Source organism: Onychomys torridus, chromosome 4, assembly GCF_903995425.1.
Source record: "Onychomys torridus chromosome 4, mOncTor1.1, whole genome shotgun sequence".
NCBI lineage: Eukaryota > Metazoa > Chordata > Mammalia > Rodentia > Cricetidae > Onychomys > Onychomys torridus.
Window position 1 is genome coordinate 81,206,385 of NC_050446.1, and position 19,305 is coordinate 81,225,689.

At 40.6% G+C, this 19,305-nt stretch overlaps 1 protein-coding gene across 1 annotated transcript in view; it reads left to right on the forward strand.

Annotated features, from left to right (window-relative positions):
• Positions 1 to 19,305, forward strand: part of Dcdc1 (doublecortin domain containing 1) — a 402,846-nt gene that overhangs the window by 362,858 nt on the left and 20,683 nt on the right. Inside the window, exons 27-32 of the mRNA XM_036186665.1 lie at positions 2,803 to 2,896; positions 5,117 to 5,284; positions 9,234 to 9,437; positions 11,317 to 11,518; positions 14,916 to 15,047; positions 15,760 to 15,861. Of these exons, the coding sequence (XP_036042558.1) occupies positions 2,803 to 2,896; positions 5,117 to 5,284; positions 9,234 to 9,437; positions 11,317 to 11,518; positions 14,916 to 15,047; positions 15,760 to 15,861 (902 nt within the window). The remainder of the gene's footprint in view (positions 1 to 2,802; positions 2,897 to 5,116; positions 5,285 to 9,233; positions 9,438 to 11,316; positions 11,519 to 14,915; positions 15,048 to 15,759; positions 15,862 to 19,305) is intronic.

Sequence of the window (19,305 nt, forward strand, 5' to 3'; positions counted from 1 at the left end):
ATTTTGACAGTACAATTTGTGGTGATATTGTGTTCCTCAAAATATTGTGCATCCTAATAAACTTATCTGGGGTCAGAGAACAGAACAGCCACTAGATATAGAGGCCAGAAAATGGTGGCGCACATGCCTTTAATTCTAGCATTCCAGAAGCAGAGATCTGCCTGGATCTCTGTGAGTTCAAGGCCACACTGGAAATAGCCAGGCATGGTAACAAGAGCCTTTAATCCCAGGAAGTGATGGCAGAAAGCAGAAAGGTATTTAAGGTGTGAGGACAAGGAACTAGAGCTGGTTAAGATTTTAGGCTTTGGAGCAGCAGTTCCATTTGGATGAGGACCCAGAACCTTCCAGTCTGAGAAAATTGGCAAGGTGAGGTGGCTGTGGCCTGCTTTGTCTCTCTGATCTTCCAGCATTCACCCCAATACCTGCCTTCAGGTTTGATTTTATTAATAAGCCCCTTTAAGATTCATGCTACAACTATTGATTGGTATTTGCCAATAGCAGAAAAGTAATTTCCTTTCTATAGGAAGCCTGTGATTATGAAGCCTCTATATACCAATATGTATGTATACAGACAGACAGATAAACAGATAGATAGATAGATAGATAGATAGATAGATAGATAGATAGATAGATATAGATATAGATATATACTCATAAACCTGTGCTTATGCAGCCCCTTTGTACCGAAATTCCACATGAAGCCCTTATATACCAAACAGCAAGGTGGGAACAGTGTACCCCAACGTTATCAAGATAAGCATAACTTTAAAGCATTGTCACTGTAGCAGGAATCTTGAGAGGTCTTATTAATAAAACAAACCTGAGGCCAGGTATTGGGGTGAATTCTGGAAGATCAGAGAAGCAGAACAAGCCACAGCTACCTCATCTCTCCAGTTCCTCAGCTGATCCTGTTTCCTCAGACTGGAAGCTTCTCAGTCCTCAACCAAAATGAATCTCAGCTGAACTGTGCTGCTCCAAAGCCTAAAAGCTTAACCAGCCAAATGCTTCTAGTTTCTGGTCTTCATGCCTTATATATCTTTCTGTTTTTGCCATCACTCCCTGGGATTAAAGGCTCACTTCTTGGGATTAAAGGCGTGTGTCACCAAGCCTGGGTATTTCCAATGTGGCCTTGAACTCACAGAGATCCAGAGGGATTTCTGTCTCTGAAATGCTACTATTAAAGGCGTGAGTGCCACTATTTTCTAGCCTCTGTATCTAGTGGCTGTCTGTTCTCTGACCTCAGATAAATTTATTAGGGTGCACAATATTTTGGGGAACACAATACCACCACAGTCACAAGTGGATCTATTCCAGGTAGTAAAATGTAGAATAGTGAGGTAGCTGATCTTGACATCTCAGTGGGTCACTGTAGAAAATCAACAATCATACATTCATTTGAATGTTGTTGAGAGCACTGGCTGTTCTTCCAGAGAATGCTGGTTCTGTCCCAGCACACACACAGTGGTTTACAATCATTTATAATTCCAGTTCCAGGGGATACTCTTCTGACCTCCATCTATCTGTGCCAGGCATACAAATGGTGCACATATATACATGCAGTCAAAACACAACTAAAAGTAAATAAATTAATTTTAAAAAATCAACATGGGGGACTGGAGAGATGGCTTAGAGGTTAAGAGCACTGACTGCTCTTCCAAAGGTCCTGAGTTCAATTCCTAGCAACCACACGGTGGCTCACAACCATCTGTAATGAGATCTGGCACCCTCTTCTGTATACATAATAAATAAATAAATCTTTAAAAAATCAACATAGGTGCTAGAAAGATGTCCAAGCAGTTAAGAATACTTCCACTCTTCCAGAAGACTGGAGTTTGGTTCCTAGCACCCACATCTGATGGTTTACAACTGGGTGTAAGAGGGGTGGTTGACTCCCTCTTCTAGCCTCCAAGGCTTGCACAGACACCGAAACATACGCATACACAGGCACACAAAATAAGATCTTTATAATTTTCAACAAATATCTTGAGCTTTAGGGAAATCTCCTTTGGAAACACGAGAATTTAATGGGAAATATATACTATGATTTATTTTATTCATTATGTGTCTCTGTGTGTGTAGGTATTTGCACATAGATGCAGGTACCTATGGAGGTCAGAGAAGGTGCTCAGAGCTCCTGGGACTGGAATGACAGGTGGTTGTGGGTCAGTGTGGGCACTGGGAACGGAACTTGAGTAAGAGAAGTATGTGCGCTTGACTGCTGAACCATCAATCCAGCCCCAGTAAAATACTTTTAAAAGCCACAGCAATGCATAATTATAACTAATGATATTCCTTATAATACTTACTTTTATATGTATTAACTTGTTCAACTTCCACAGGATGCACATTATTCCAAAATACAGATGGGTAAATTGAAACACTGAGTTACTAATGTTATGCAATACCAAGAGATGGATTCAGTATTCCATCCCATCCCACGCAGCATTACTGTAAAATCCATTTTATCATCTTCACTGCTTATCAATAACAGCAACATGGGCAATAAAGATATATCAATGTGGGTATAATATAGAGACAGAAGCCACACCATGATTTAAATAGGGGAAATAGATTATGAGGAATAATCAAACTATGATAAAACACAAACTATTATTTATATTCTGTATAAATTATTATAATGGATATTTGATAATATCCATATCAGACTATCATAACTTATTTGTTCTAATAAGCTGGTGAAATGTAAAGAAACTTGGGTTTCTTCATAGCAGAAACGTATAGAAATTCCACTTATATTAACCATAGTATGTCACATAGTGGAACTAATTCTGTCTTCTCAAGGACCTTTCACCTGGTGAGTAACCCTGACCTAGTGCTGGCAGTGTCTATGATGAAGGCTCAAAATGAAGCCCATGGCTATCCAGTTATCATTCAGGTAAGATATGCACAGGCCAACAAGAAGCCATGCCCTTTCATGAAGCGGCAGGGAGGCCCTGGGCCTCTTTGTTACAGAGCAAAGGAACAGCTGTCATAGAATGTTATTTCTAATGTCACTGTTAAAATACTTTTTGTAATACTCTGCCTAGACTTCAAATCTGAGCACACCGAGATACCTCAGTTTGGTTCATTCTGACCAATGATGATTGTAGGCTTGCTAGTGTCAAGAGTGGGGGCAGTTACCACAGCCACACACAGGCAAGCATGAGAAACTGTCCCAGCAGAGTTCATGGAGCTCGCAACCTCACGGGGTGATGGCTCTTTGGTGTACCTAAATTCATTGATGAGGAACACAGGCAAGGCCCCCTGGATATTAGAGGAAGAGACCTTGTCAGTCTTTTGTGAGGTCATGAGCCCCCCCCACCCACCCACCCAGTGGTAATTCTAGTAAGAAACTCACTTGCAGTACCTGTAATGCAGCCTTCATTTGAGTTTGACGCAAAGACCCAGGAAGCTCTTTTCTGGTAGCCATCTTTCTAACCAAACACTTATAAACAGATGTGTGATTTTCCTTGCTAGACCCGGAGACAGCTTAGGAACTCCCAGCTCTGAATTCACCATCTGTAAGCTCCACCCTAGTTTCCATGGAACAGAATAATTATCTCCAAATAACATTTGTTTTATTCCATGTTTTTAGTGAAGAAACTTGTTTTGCAGTTTGGAGTCCCAAATCAGGACACAGCAATCTGGGCAGATTCTGAAGCTTGCTTAATTAACTCCTCTGTCCTCATGATAAATAAGAACTCGACATTTAAACTGAAGACATAACACACATACATTTCATGTTTCCTATCAGGTTCCTCTTCAACACAGGCCACAGTGAGGGCAAACCTCACATGGCTGGACGTTCGGGTCCTTAATCATTTTCATAACATTTGCAGATATTAATGTCATCCCCAATGTGTCTTACTGTATAAGGAATAAGCTTAATCATAAGGTAATTTGGATTAACTTTCAAGATAACTTTTCATTATTATGCTTCTATTTTTATGTATTAAATAATAAGTTTGTGAGAAAGCATTCATGTGTCTGTAAATGGAAAGGAGCCACTCTGAGTTAATGTTCTAGATGCTTTCTAGTTGCTTGAGAATTTAGCCTTTGGTTCTCTAGATCTTGAGAATTTAGCCTTTGGTTCTCTAGATCTTGAGAATTTAGCCTTTGGTTCTCTAGATCTTGAGAATTTAGCCTTTGGTTCTCTAGATCTTGGAGGGAGCTCATTTTCTTAGTGCTAAGAACTTCTTTGCTGTTGTCTCTTACCAGGTACAGTAGTTATTATAAATTATAAAATTCCTCATGGCATCATGATGTGCTTCCCAGAGCTAACCTGTCAGCTTATGTCTTTTTACTTACACTTGAGATAACTCAACAATGCTATAATTACATAACAAAATCACATTCTATAACAATATAAATGATAGAATTAAAACCCGTATCCTGTTTCTGTTGTGTATTTAGCTGAATTTAAAAAAACCCACGTCCTTGAATATCAGTCAAATAAACATTGAAATGTCAACAAATTGCTGGGTTTTTTCCCACTTAGTAAGTTGGTGTTTGGGGAGATATTGTGCATGCATGTTTGGTAAGAACATGAAAACAAGATATTGATTCACATACTGTTGGGAAAGGAGACAGTCAAATAATCATTCTTAAAAAATTCTTTCTTGGTCAATATCATAATCTTTTAAATGACTGTGATCAATGATCCTTCTAGAAGTTTTTCCTAAAACATTTTCATGAATTTACACAATTTACATACACACACACACACACACACACACACTTGTGCATATAGTCTGTTGTCTTATTTATTAGAGGGAATGTTTTTTTTTTTAAAGCCCTGCAGATTCAACTATTTAGGAATTTCCCAAGCATAATTTTTCTAAGAAGAAATGACTAACATCTTTTTAAAATGTCAGAAAAAAAATCACAAAATAGTGTAATTACAAAATTTTAATTTTTACTGGTTTTGTGAATCAAATACGTTTAATGTTATTAAATTATGTATGCAATTCTCAAATATGGATAGTAATCATCATTTACAGTAATTTAGGAGTAATTGTCTGTATTTCTAAATTTATACAATAAAAAAATGCCTGCTATGCCATCTTAGAAACTCACCTGTCTAACTTGAGTCTGCATTTTGTCACTCATTTCTTAGAAATACAAGCCATACAGCAATGGGGCTGCTAATCAAAAGTGGCACTACCTGGAAAATAAGAGAACATTGATAGCCTTTCACAGCACTGCCCTGGATAAGGAAATCACAGCAGCGAATTCCTCTGGCCTTTGCACGTCATCTGTCACTAAAGAAAACATTGATCAACCTGTAAGTAGTTCCTTCTTCCCAAAGACGAAAGAAAAATAGGGTCATTTAATAAAGGAGGAAGATTAAATTCATACAGGATAAACACTAATTTGTTTGTTTCAGACTAGGTCTTGCTACCAAGGTCAAGCTGGCTTCTGACTTGCAATCCTCCTGTCTCAACCTCCTAGGGTGGGATTACAGGTGTGCACCACAATGTCTGGCATAAATACTAATTTTTGATGAAATTACTTATACTCTGGGATTCTAAATAGGAAAAAATGAAAGAAAATTATGAAAAGTAAAATAAGTTATATACTCTATCTAAAACTACTTGTTCTATTGTGGCAAATTTCATACATATTCTAAAGCAGCCACTGGTTCAGCGAATCTTGATTTACCCATCATATATAATCAGCAGTCATTAAGATTTGGTGACTTTTGCTAATCCCAGATATGATATGATTTTACCTCTAAGTTAAGCATACAACTTTATAAATCTGAACATTTTTGACATAAAACATCATGCCATTATCATGATTTATTAAATGAACAATGTCGTTTGGGCAATATAGTAAACTAATTTTTAATCAAACTTTCTAGATTGTCCTCAAAATTCATTTTTATTGTTTGTCAGTTTGAGTCAAGACTCAAAGAAGGCACTTAGGTGGGATCATGTCTTCAGCCTGGTCCACAGTCAGGCAGCAGGCTCTGCATTTGCGTTTGCTTTCTTGTATCATCATTTGACTTGCTTCTCTTTCTCCATGATTCCTGTAAATACGATGCACACTAGAGTCGTCATTAGACCTATGCTTACCATTTTCTGTAGCATCTTCATGGGTTTCCATGTGTGTTTCATATACTTAGGTCTCTGAAGCCTACATATGGGTTTCCTGTTTTTAATGGTGCATTTAGTAGTTTGAAGTAATTTCTTCTTGTCCCCATATTTGGAAATTCCTCAATGTCTATTCATCTAATGTTATCATTGTGCTTCATATCAGTCCATTTTATCTGATTACACTGTTTTCTCGACATCAGCTAGCTAAAGATTTAAGAAGACTATTACCTCACTAAATAGATATTTCACTAGCCAAAAATACAGTTTGAAAGGAAAGACAGAGTAAGTACCTGATTCTTTCTTGCATGTCCACTTGTCTGTTATAACAGTCATCAACTGGAAAAAAATTCCCTGTGAGGTGGCAATTTGGGCTGAGCTCCGCTGGGCAGGCAGCTTTGCTGGTCTCGATAAGGGCCTCTAAAGGAGTTATAGTCATCTTGTTGTTTTAGTAGTATGAGGACTAGCTAGTGCAAGATGTAGTCTCTCACATGCGTTGGCAGGCATTGACTCTCCAACTGCTCCACCTCTCCAGAAGCTTGGTTCAGGTGAGTTCAGTGTGACACTCAGGGCTCCAACTACGGCTATAGAGCCCAGGCCCTACTGCACAAGCTCCTCTCATGCACCTGCTTGCCTCTTACTCTGTTGTCATTTGTCCAATGTCAAGGACATAGCTTGCTCACAATCAGAAAGGAGATAAGGAGAAAAACACTGTACCTCCTGACCTGTAATGCCACCAGTCAAAATGGCACACAAACAAGATTGGAATGGGTTTATTATAGCCACCTTTAGAAATAATTTGCTATACTAACAGCCACAATGGTAAGTTTTCAAGTCAATACCTACCAACCATAAGTAATTTCGGGTGATGTCAAATGAGGTCCCATCCCCATTTCATTCTTTACTTGTATTGATAGCCTTGGTATAAACTCCTGGGAGTTACATACTCAAACCTAGTTCAACTGTTTGCGTTACCATTCTTTCTAGTCTCAAATTGCCCTTCTTTGAGCCAGTTGGGACACTTCATTTTGGCTCCTGCATCCTTTTGAAATTAGTCCTTAACTCCAGGGTCGATTAGATTCTGTGCACAGCAAGATGTCCCTTCTACACAAGACGTTATATTGTAGTTTTCCTGTCACTGAGGAGACACTAGTCATTCTTCAAAAAAAAATCTCAATTCTGTGTAGAAGTTAGGGTTCCCAGATTGAATAGTCATTACAGAGTGAAGGAAGACTTACATTTTTTTAATTACTGGCACTGGTGGGATAGCTCAGCAGATAAGGTACTTGCTGCTAAACCTGAAGACCTGAGTTCAGTCCCTGCAACCCACATGATGGAAGGAGAGAACCAACTCCTGCAAGGTGTCCTCTAACTTCCACCCATGTGTGCCCTGCCCCCAGCATACACACACCAAATAAGTAAATAAATGTAAAAAAATAATTATTAGGAAACATAAAAATGCATTTGGGTTGTGACTTTAAATTTGCATTTGATGATGACAAATGTGCTTTCCCCGTGCTGGGAAGAGTTTTGTAAAAATGCTGTTATGATTTAGAAGCACCCATGTGGAAGCATCTTTCCCCCATTATAGGGATACTGTTACCTTTCACCTGATGGAAAGAAAAAAATGATGCTTTGCCTGGCTTGCGGACGGTGCATGAGGGCAGAGAAGGGACTGAAACAGCTGCTTCCAAGTGCTCTATTCTTCTGTGTCTCTGGCTCTGAGCAGATGTCCTTGCCACGAAGGCCTTTCAAGGTCATCAGCATTGCCAAGGTACTTACCCAGCTGAGCGCTGCTACTACCCATGTGGCAACAACTTGGATGCATTTAGATTGGCCTTACATTCAGGTTCATCTCTACTCATCCCCATCATCTTCCTTGGATGCACCTTTCCGTCCTGCCAGTGTTGATTTCTTTTTCCTTGTTGGAATTTAAATTGCACTCTTTTAGCAGCTCTGTGCAGCCTTGGAAGTTAATTGGGCACTTGCTACAATCTTCCGGCCTCTTTGTGTAGCTTTTAGGTTGGGAAGTAACCATGAACCTTTACTTGGCACAGCAGCATTCACCCTACATCAACGGGGAAAGCTCCTTTTTTATGTGTATGGTTCATTTCGGGGATGATTTGACATGTTGCTGTTAGTAACAGTTCAGGCTAGGTGACTGAATTCATGCATCCATGCCTAATACCATCTAGAACCCCTAGGGATGGTGGTGGGGACTAACTGCCACCTTCTGTGACCTTAATTTAAAATGAATGTAAAATAATTTAATTTAAAAAGAAGATATTCCTTCCCTTCTAGTTGAGCAGTGTAAAGAACTTGGCGGAGGGTGTGTGTGTGTGTGTGTGTGTGTGTGTGTGTGTGTGTGTGTGTGAAACAGCAGAATAAAAAGGAAGTAATCCTAAAATGTGGTGACCTGCCAGCCTAGTGTGCCCCTCCAGGGTCACCTGCCTGTCTCCAGACCTCACTCCTCTGTCTCCCAATCCTGACTTATGCTAGAGGTGGGCAGTGACAGGTTGCATTAAACTCAACCCCAGTGGTGACTTGGAAGGACAAGGAGAGCAGTGCTCTGGGAAGCCTGACAGTATCTGCTTTTGCAGAGGTAACTGGGAAGGACTCCTCTCTGTTAGTTTATTCAGAGCAGCCTCTGGGCAGGCTCCTAGGTCAGGACATTGGGGAAAGCTTTTCAAGGGAGGGGTGCTCTGCACCTCCTTGCCCTTCTCACTCATCCTCCACCAATGGATGGCCTCCTTCTAGAGTTGCTCATTAAGAAAGTGTCTGTAGTCTTTATATCCCCTTACTTCAATCCCAGGTTCTCTCCTGACATCCTTTCTTCCACATCCTGTCTTATGACCCACCTCAAACCCAAACAAACAGACAGCAACATTTAAGGAAAACCAGAGCAAACCAACAAGACGGAGCAACTGCTAAAAAGTCAGTGAGAGCACTAGAAAGAGAACTGAGGAATTCTGAGCCAACCCTCTTCCTCCTCCACACAAGTATCTATAGGACATGAAGAAGACACTGTAAAGCATAGGTCCACCCACATACACACACACAGACTTTAAATGGGGAGTAGAAATATGCCAAGATACCAGAGTTGGTGTAAACATTCATTTTTTTTTTTACACAAACCAGGCTAATTTATCTTCTTATGAAGCTGAAAATACTCTAAGATATTATGAAGAACGTCTGTCATCTTTGTGGATGAAGACACACTCAGGCACTGCATCTCACAGTGGTGTGGTAGCTTCATATCAACGGGCATTGAAAATCATTGCATACAAAAATGGGGATGGATATCAGAATGGGAAGTTAATCGTAGCTGGAACATTCCATGGGGTAAGTGTTAATGGCTAAAATGCTGTGTGGGGGTGGTGGCGATTCCTGACAAAAAGTACCTCCAAACTGAGCAACCAGCAGCCCTGTCTACATCCACCATAAACTGATGAGATCAAGATCTCCATTATCCTAGAGGCATTCTTTCTCGTGGTTTTTCTCTGAATCTAAGGTTAGAAACAGTGAGAAACCAGTGCCCTGGTTTTCAAGGGGTCCAGAGCAAAGACGTAAAGCAGAGGGAGAATGGATCAACCAGGCTGTCTTCACCTCATGATGGACAGCATGTCTTTTTCCTCCTTGGTTTCCATGTACTGCAAGTTGCATATCACCGGAATGTTATTTGTTTTCATTTAGTAATGCCCCCTCCTTTGGCATTCAGAGCATCTGAACACATCTTTGTTGACAAGGTCTTTCACTTTTAAATTAAGGGGGTCTTAAGTTGTTAGAGACTATGTGATTGCCTTGGAGGCTGTGTAGTCATGACAGGAGAGCCCCCAAGTGATATTCCTGTCTCAACAACCTGCCCAATACTTTTAAAAACCTATTTTATAGGTAAGATTAAATACAGTATGGGGTATGCCAACTCCTCCCACCCCTTTCTGCTCACTCACCTCTGGGGTTGGAAACAACAGGTTTTTCTTCTTAAGATTAATGTTGTTCAGGTCTGGGGAGGTGGCTCAACCTTTCTGAGTATCTCCTACTCTTGCAGAGGACATGGTTTGACTCCCACACCCATATCGGGTAGCTCACAACAGTCGGTATGAAACTCCAGCTCCCCAAAATCTAACAGCCTCTTCTGGTCTCCCGGGGCATCTGCACCCATGTGCACACAGAGATGGACAATCATAAACACAACTAAAAACAAAAATAAATCTGTTCACAAATGAAACTGTTGCTCAGCGGACAAAGCAAACTACCGAATTAACTCAAGGTTTACCCACAGCTACAAGGCTGGCCTCCGCTCTCTCTCTGTTGTCTGCTTTGGGTTTTTGTCTGATTTGGTTTTTGCATTTTTATTTGGTTGTGAGGGGGGCAGGAGAGGGCTGTGTGTGCACTCACATGCATGCATGTGCCACACGTGTTGCAGTGCACTTGGGGAAGCTAAAGGGCCATCTGGGGGAGGTGGTTCCTTCTTCCCACTACATGGCTGGCAGAGCTTGAACCGGGCCATCAGGTTAGCAGCAAGCTCTCTAAGCCTCTGGGCTATATTGTTGGCTCCCAAGGCCAGCTTTTAGATTTGTTTTTCCATCTGCAAAATGGAGGTGATAATGTGTGATAGTTTGGGTTAGAAAATTAACTATTTGAAACTGTTTACCAATTTGCAGTATTACAACTTTGTATCTTAGACAACAAAAAAGGAGAGTGATTTCTAAGTTACACACTTTCAATAAGACTGTTTCATAGGAAAACATAGCAACATATATAAGCTGCCGAGCTTCAGCTCTAGAGCCAGGTTTGACTTATATGAAATTAGAGAAAACAGACACACACAAAAATTGCCTATAATCAAAAATCTACATCAGCAGTTATTCAGTGTCTGTTTTCTAAAAATAAAGGACTTTTTTTCAGATTTCTACAATGGCAGACAACTTACTATAATTTCAATTTTCATCATTATTTCCTGTTAATGGTTTTTAAAAAATTATTTATTTTGATTTTTATGTGCTCTGCCTGCATGTAAGTGCACTTCATGCATGCCTGATACCCTCAGCAGTCACAAGAGGGCACTGGATCTCCTGGAACTGGAGTTACCTGCAGGTGTAAGACATCATGTGGGTGCTGGGAACAGAACCTGGGTTCTTTCCAAAGCAGCAAGTGCTTGTAACTGCCCAGCCTCCTCTCAAGCGCCTTCCATCAGTTTTCTGTAACTTGTGTGACATAGCTTCTTGCAGAATGCACACAACGATTTGGACTCACTAGAGCAGTCTCCAAAGTCTACACCAGAGATGGAAGCAGCATTGTCACCCTGCGTGGCTTGGTTCTGTGGGCTGTTGGTGAAGCCCTTACCCAGAGAGTCCCCAAGGAGCAAGAGAGAAGCACAGACTCTGTTGGGACAGAAGAGGTAGCTGTTCAAGATGCAGAAGGTTAGTTAACAGGCATCAATTGGTTCTATGTATGTTATATTATCAAAACATTAAATATGGTTCATCCAGTCACCACAGCAAGAGCTTGAAAATTATAGCCAGTGACTTTTGTAAGTAGTTCAGAGAGTATCAGTGAGATTCTCACAGTGTCCTTCCCTTTCTTAACAAGTATACATATTCCAGTTTTAGAACTGAAACAATAAACCAATTCATAAAATTAGCAACAGTAGGCAACTTAACTACTTTGTAAAGCACTGACATTTTTTGTTCTAAAATTCAAAACAAAAATCCCCTGGGACTGAAGAAATGGTTGCTAGACCAGTGCCAGCCTCTTCCTGCTGTTGAAGGGACGGTCTCCCTCTCTGCACCTTTCCTGGCTCTGCTTCCCCTCCCTGGCCTCGCCGCTCCCACTGCTTCTGTGAAACGCTAGACACTCTAGTGGATGCCCATTTCTTGCCAGTTGTGACACAGCAGTGTGAGACTTTTCCCACTCCTGTCCTGAATGCCATGGTTTAGAGGTTACAGACTTTGGTGTGGGAGTCAGAACATCAGGTTTCAAATCCCAGACTTGCCAACTACAGCTGAATGGCTGGCCACAGTCTTGACCCCATCTCTACCTTGGCTCTTTCATCTGTAACTAGATATGCCCATAATCACTTTCCTTACAGACTTTTCATGAGAAACAAAAGAATATAGTGTTGATAAAACAAAAAACAAGACAAAAACCTCAGAAAAACTTAGCTTAAAGGGAATAAGAGACAGTTTATTCTGGAGCCATTTTGAGTAACTATAGCTGGGTAACACAGATTTATGTTACCCCAAATTCCATGTGCCACCATGGAAGCAGTTTTATAGTGTCACAGAACAAGGAAAGTCATAAGTCAAGGTAAGTTTAAAATACATTGATGGGTACACCAGAGAAGCAGGTACGGTGAGATGGAGGAAATTTTTTACAAGCCCAAGATGCTTTCTGATGACATTCTTCGCTTTTGGATCGGTGGAAGCTAGTGGTCTGAGTCTGTTAATAAGTCTTAAAATGTTTTTTTCTACTATCCACATGATGTTAGTTCAGACACCGGTAGGTGAGGAATGGCTGTTCTGGAGGCCTGGAACCAGCCCAAGAAAAGATAGTTACCCCCTGGACCTGCAACTTGCCAATCTCTCCCCAGTACTGAAATTCTAATTAGTCAGTCCGTCTCTGTAGACCTGGTTTCTATTCGGGAACTTTTGTTCACAATAGAATGTATCTGCTTGTGATTTTTGTTTTCATCCTTCTTTTTCTACTATGATAGAACACTACAGTGTGAGAAACATTTTGTTCTATCAAAGATGGTTGACCTACCAATAGTCCAAAAATCTCCCCCATTTTGTGAAACCTTAGTATGTTCCTGTTTGCTCACTTCTGGATATTGGACATTTCTGAGACTTGACCACACTCTTCCTTTTTGCATAGCAATGAAGTAACCAGTTGGTGAGGTCTAGCTTCCATCAATGGGGAAAGGCACAGTCACCACCTGAGTCAGAATAAAAACTAAGTGAACTTCCAGCCCCAGTGTAATTGCTCACTCAGTTTGGGTCATCTGGAACCCTTTGTTGAAGCAAATTACCTACATATTTGCCTGTGTTGTTTCTTTGTGCAATGCAATGCTGGAAACACTCTTTTCCAATAGACAAGGCAATTCTAAAACCAAAATACGCTTTTCACAGAAACTGGGGAGTTCAAATCTAGGCACTAGCAGGATTTGGTTCATTGGTAAGATCAAAATCTGCATCTTCCATGGGGAAGAAGTGCTGGGTTGTCACATGACAGAAAGCTGATAGACAGGAGAGCCAAAAAGCAGTGTGACGTCTCCTTTTGAAGGGCCTTAGTTCCAGTCACAAGAAGAGGAGCTCTCACAACATACTGATCTCAGGGTTAGGGGAATGGCTCAGTGGGTAAAATGCCTGCTGTACAAGCATGAGAACCTGAGTTCAGATGCCCAGCACCCATGTAAAACAGCTCGGCATAGTGGTACACATCTGTAACCCTAGGGCTGGGAGGTGTGGACAGGTAGATTCTGGGGCCTTACTGGCCATCCAGCCTAATGAAAGAGTAATCACCAAGTTCAGTGAGAGACTCTGTTTCAAAATTAAGAGGGAAAATTATAGAGAATGACATTCCCAAACCAATCTCAGACAGCCACATATACCTACACAGCTAATCATGACTAAACACATGCATATACCATATAAATGAACTTATTTAAGTCAATGAAAGAATCCTACCTCTTAGTAACATCATGTTGACCATAAATTTTCTCTACTTGAGTTTATGAATGGACACATTCAAAACATAAATGTATAAATATGCACATATATGCATGTGTATATATATATTTACTTGAATACATATTTAATATTCCTTCCATATAATTTGTATTTGGTCTTTATGAATATAAACATATATTAGACTAGTGCTTGACTATTATCTATCAAACATTCATGACTTTTATTTACTATAACTGTGTACATTATATTATTTGATTTTCCCATGAGTTTTTTGTTTGTTTGTTTTTGTTTTTAAAGATTTATTTATTTATTATGTATACAGTATTCTGCCTGCATGTGTCCCTGCATGCCAGAAGAGGGCACCAGATCTCATTACAAGTGGTTGTGAGCCACCATATGGTTGTTGGGAATTGAATTCAGGACTTCTGGAAGAGCAGTTGATGCTCTTAACCACTGAGCCATCTCTCCAGCCCCCCATGAGTTTTAAGAAGCAATGCTTTGAACATTTAGTGCCTGGTTGATTTTCAAAGCACATGGCTCTGCCTCTACTTTATATTTAAAGGATATTCATCTCAAATTCATTTCTTTCAAATTCTTTTTAAAAATCTTTTTGAAAGGACAGAGTAATGCACTCATCAGGACAATCAGAGGATGCCTTTTATATGGCATCCCTGCTTCTCCCATATTCTAAAACATATCCCAAGGCAAGGCAGGACCATTCGTGGTTTGCTCCTGTATGGAGCTGAGTTTTGGTATTATGCCATTAATTTCCACAGAAGAACTTTAAAGAAATAACTGTCCAATTTCAGCAGAGTGCTTACTGGTCAGGAAGCAGAAAGAACACATCTGCTCAAATCCCTCAGCTCTGGGGCAGCCCAGGAATGGCACCAAACTCCATGTATGTCAGCTACTTTTTAAAGGTTTGTTTCACTTTAAAGTATTTAGGAGGATATTCAACTCTTTGACTGTCTATGGCATTTCTGACTAAAAGTATGCATTGGCTCCAATTTTGATAATAATTATGAAAGTCACCAATGAAGAAGAAAATACTTTGGCTAAACAAATGAATCCATAAAGGATATTCATTCATTATTAACTTACAAGAGTAAATGTGTCACTTGTTTCCCAGAAAACTCAAGAATAAAAATGCAAAACAGACTGGATTGTTTGGAGGGAATAGATAAATCTTTGCTTGCTCAGATCCTCAAAAGTCCTATTGCCATTTGGGTGTCTTGTGGTGAGCCATTTCTGCCTCTAAATGGTAAGGTTTTTGTTTCTGCTTCCTTCTAGACCGTATGTAAAGAGAGGGAGAAATAAGTTTTATGCCATGAGAAAATGAATTAAGTGTGTATAATGTCACCATAATAATATTGTATTTATGCAGAAAGCCAATCAGTCAATTAATACATGTGCAAAGATAGCTGTATGCACATATTTGTACACTTGCTTGTTTTTCTTTTACTGGAATGGATTTTTCTGCACAGAGAAGTGTCTAATTTAGTTGATAAAGAGATGCTTGGTCTATAAGGTGGAGAATAATGGTATCCATTAGAAAATAACAAATGAGTTTAATTCACACTGAGGACGACCTGTCTGCACATTTTCATTTTTAAGAATTGCACCCTTTAGGCAGTAGGTAGATGTTTAACAAAATGAATGGTCCCAAGCCAGGCTTTCATCACCTCCAAGCAGTTGGTGGAAGCAGAAAATGAAATATGGCTATTGCATATGGTAAATCTATACAATAAAGCAGTTTTGATCTCCTTCCTGGCCCACCTCCATTGCATACAAAAATGCCCTAAGCCTTCTCATCTTTCAAACGAAGTTTCTTTTAATAGCCCTTACCTCTGTTAATTACATCTTTCTAATTCAATCTGTCTCTTGAAGCAGAAAGTTCTTTGTAAGTTATTGGTACCTATGATAAATTACTCTTGATAACAGAGCACTATGCAAAACATTTTTCTTTATTGCAGCTGCACAGAAATCAGAAAAATTAAAGAAACAAAACTGGCTAAAGAGGGACCAAATTTTGGCTGATTTAGACACCATGAGACACAAGATGCGACAGTTGAAAGGTCAGTGTGGATGAAGCTAGTCATTGTGTTTAATTCCAAATGGAGCAACAGTTACCAATAATTATTTTCTACTGCTTGATACCAAATAGATAGCCAGTACATGCTACATAATCATTATGCTATGTAAATTAGAACAAGGTGTAAAATGTAATAGCATAGCCATTTAGTACTGATTTTATGTCTGCAAATTTTATATTAAACAGAATATCCCGTGAGTTGCATATACACTGAAAAAAAAAAAGGGGTTGTCTGTCCTTGCTTTTGAAATACTCTCTTAACTGGCACTGTAGAAGCTTTAGAAATAAATGAAACAAGACCTGCACATTTAAGCAAAATCTTGCTTTTACTCCTTGGTATTTTACTGCTGGGGAATAAAGTTTATTTAGGGGACATTTTTCATTTTAATAATTAGATCAGAGCAGTACTGAAATCTTCAAAGTCATGGTCAGTGAGCCAAGGACTCCTCTTAACACAGAATGTGATACTCTTTTCGTAGTCCAAGCTTGCAGAGGGCATTGTGTGTCCTCTTCCACTGTTGTCCTCACAGAACCTTGGGTTCCTGACTTTATACTAGTCCAAGCACTTGAGCTGCAGGTGATTGTTCAGAGAGAATCGACGTCCTGTAGACTTGAGTCTAGGGAGGAATGCATTTCAATCTTTGGGATTTTTGTTCTTGTTTTGTTTGTTTGTTTGTTTGTTTTGTTTTTTGTTTTTCAAGACAGGGTTTCTCTGTGTAGCTTTGCACCTTTCCTGGAACTCAGTTGGTAGCCCAGGCTGGCCTCGAACTCACAGAGGTCCTCCTGGCTCTGCCTCCTGAGTGCTGGGATTAAAGGCGTATGCCACCACCACCCGGCTGCATTTCAATCTTTGTAATCATAGAATTTCGTCTCCTGATTACAAACATTGGCTTGTGTCCAAAGCCTATGAATCTTGCTTCAACAATAGCACACATAGTTCTCAATGTAAATGGCAACTCTGGTTTGGGGACAGTCAATATCCATTCCTTTCCTAAGGAAGATTCCAGCTATGAGCCATAGCCTTGATGACTACTCCAAATGTCTGCTATCCCTACTACTAGACATTGTCACCTGAGTCTACCAGGGACAAATCCAAACTCAAGCTATTCTGTCACCCAAACACCAAAGCCTCTTTGTCTCCTCTACCTGTACTTCTGCCACCATCCACCCAGGCATTCTCTCTCCAACAGGAACCTGCAAGTCATTCTTGTTATCACTCACTCTCTTTCCTTTCCCAAGCGACACTTTAGAAAGTCTTGTCCCCTGAGTTATGTTGAGCACTAATGGATTCCAACCCCCTTATGTCTCTGTGCTGATTACTTTCTGTAAACTTGACAAAAAGTAGAGTCACCCAGGAAGAAGGAACCTAACTGAGGAATTGTCTCCATCAGATGGGCCTATAGGTATGTCTGCGGGGCACTTTCTTGATTACTGACTGATGTCCGAGGGCCTGGCCCACTGTGGCCTACGCCACACCTGGGTAGTTGTTCCTGCCTTGTTTTCCCTCTGGAAGACTATAACCTGCAAGTCACATAAACCCTCTTACCCCCAACTTGCTTCTGGTCAGTGTTTTATCATAGTTTCAGAGGAGCTAACTAGAAGAGTCGCCACTGTCTTTATCTGAATTCAAGCACAGCATCTTCTGATTGGGTTAATAGAACAGTTCCTAACTAACTGGTCTCCCTGCTTTAAGTCTTGACAGCATCCATTTGATGGTTACCATCTTTGTTCATGTTTTTGTTTTCCAAAAACTGGGTCTTTTTTCCCACTCACAGTTGGGGAACTAATAAGAATACTGAGCATCAATTCATCAATGAAGAAGAATTTCGTGCTTGGCCAAGAACCTAAGAAATGGGAGATAAATCTCAAATAAACTCTTTTTTTATTTAAGAATTTTTTATTCATTTTACATTTCAATCACAGATCCTCCTCTCATCCCTCCTCATGGTCCCCCAGTCCTTCCCCTCCCCCAACCCACCCCTATCCCCTCCTCTGAAAGGGTAAGGCCTCCCATGGGGAATCAACAAAGCCTGGTACACTCAACTGAGGCAGGACCCAGCCCCTCCCCCTGCATCAAGGGTGAGCAAGGCTTCTGACCATAGGTATTGTGCTCCAGAAAGCCAACTCATGCATCAAGGATAGATCCTGATTCCACAGCCAGGGGCCCCTCAAACAGACAAAGCGACACAACCCTAGTCTGGTCCCATGCAGGCTCCACAGCTGTTGGTCTATAGCTCATGACTTCCCATGCTTGGTTCAGTTGTCTCTGTAGACTTCCCATCATGATCCTGACACACACAGCACCCCCCACCCCGCCCTCTTGCTCGTAGAATCCCTCTTCCACCCTTGAAGTTGGGAAGTGACTGAGAAAGTAAAATAAGTGGAGGGGTATGAGGGAGGCAGAACAGCTGCTAATGGGAAGTGTTCCTGTCTCTTCTGAGAACGAGCAGAGATTTTCCTGAAGTTCAGACATCGCTTCTTTCCCCTTCTATGAGTCTGTCAGGTTGTCACCATAGCAACTATCAACAGTACTTGGCACTAGAAGGGTGTCTTTTAGCATGCTGATGGAGTTACAATAAAGTCAGAGATTGACTGGAGGGGCCACTCTGGCAGCCATCAATTTCAATAAGCCCCAATTGAAAAAAAAAAATTGCAGCCTACAGCTATACATACCATCCTCAAAGATAAGCAAGATTATGGTGGGTCAACAGTCAGACCGCCGACTCAGTACTCAGGCAATATGGGCAAGGGTGAGACTCTAGAGTTGAAACAATCCTGTAAAAATGCAAAGGTGTTAAGGTAGCCCAGATATAAGAGCTGTTGAGGCTCCTTAGCACCCTTGGAATCAAGGCTGGGCCTTCTTCATATGGACCACCATGATCCAACTGTCTGTAAGGTCTTCTGTTTCCCTGCGTACCCGACCCCTGGATTTCTTTAGCACACTAGGCTTATCATATGCTTTCAACATTCTGGGCTCTTGAGAGAGTGTAATTCCCTCTCCATCGAGTTTTCTCCCTCTGACCCTCTTGGATTCTCCCCTTTTGTTATTACTTATTCTTCTTTCCCAGGGGTTCACCACCACTACCACCACATTCTAAGCTTGGGGTAAAAGCAGTTTGTCACATCTTGAACTCTATCCCAACGGCCCCCAAGATAAAATGGTAATTATTTGTTCATGGGGCTATCCCCCTTAGATGAGAAATGTTACACCCTTCTAATACGTTCCTGACTAGTTGTAGAATGGCTGAGAGAAAAAATGAATGGAATTTCAATGCATTCACTTCAGGGAATTTTCCAAGCGTCATGTCTTTATTGACTTAATCAGTAGAAAGCAGCAGACTGAGAACAGCATCTGGCAACATTGCCTTTGCTGAATTCTGGTTTTACATTATGCCTTCAACTTCTACTATAATTTGCAAAAAGACAT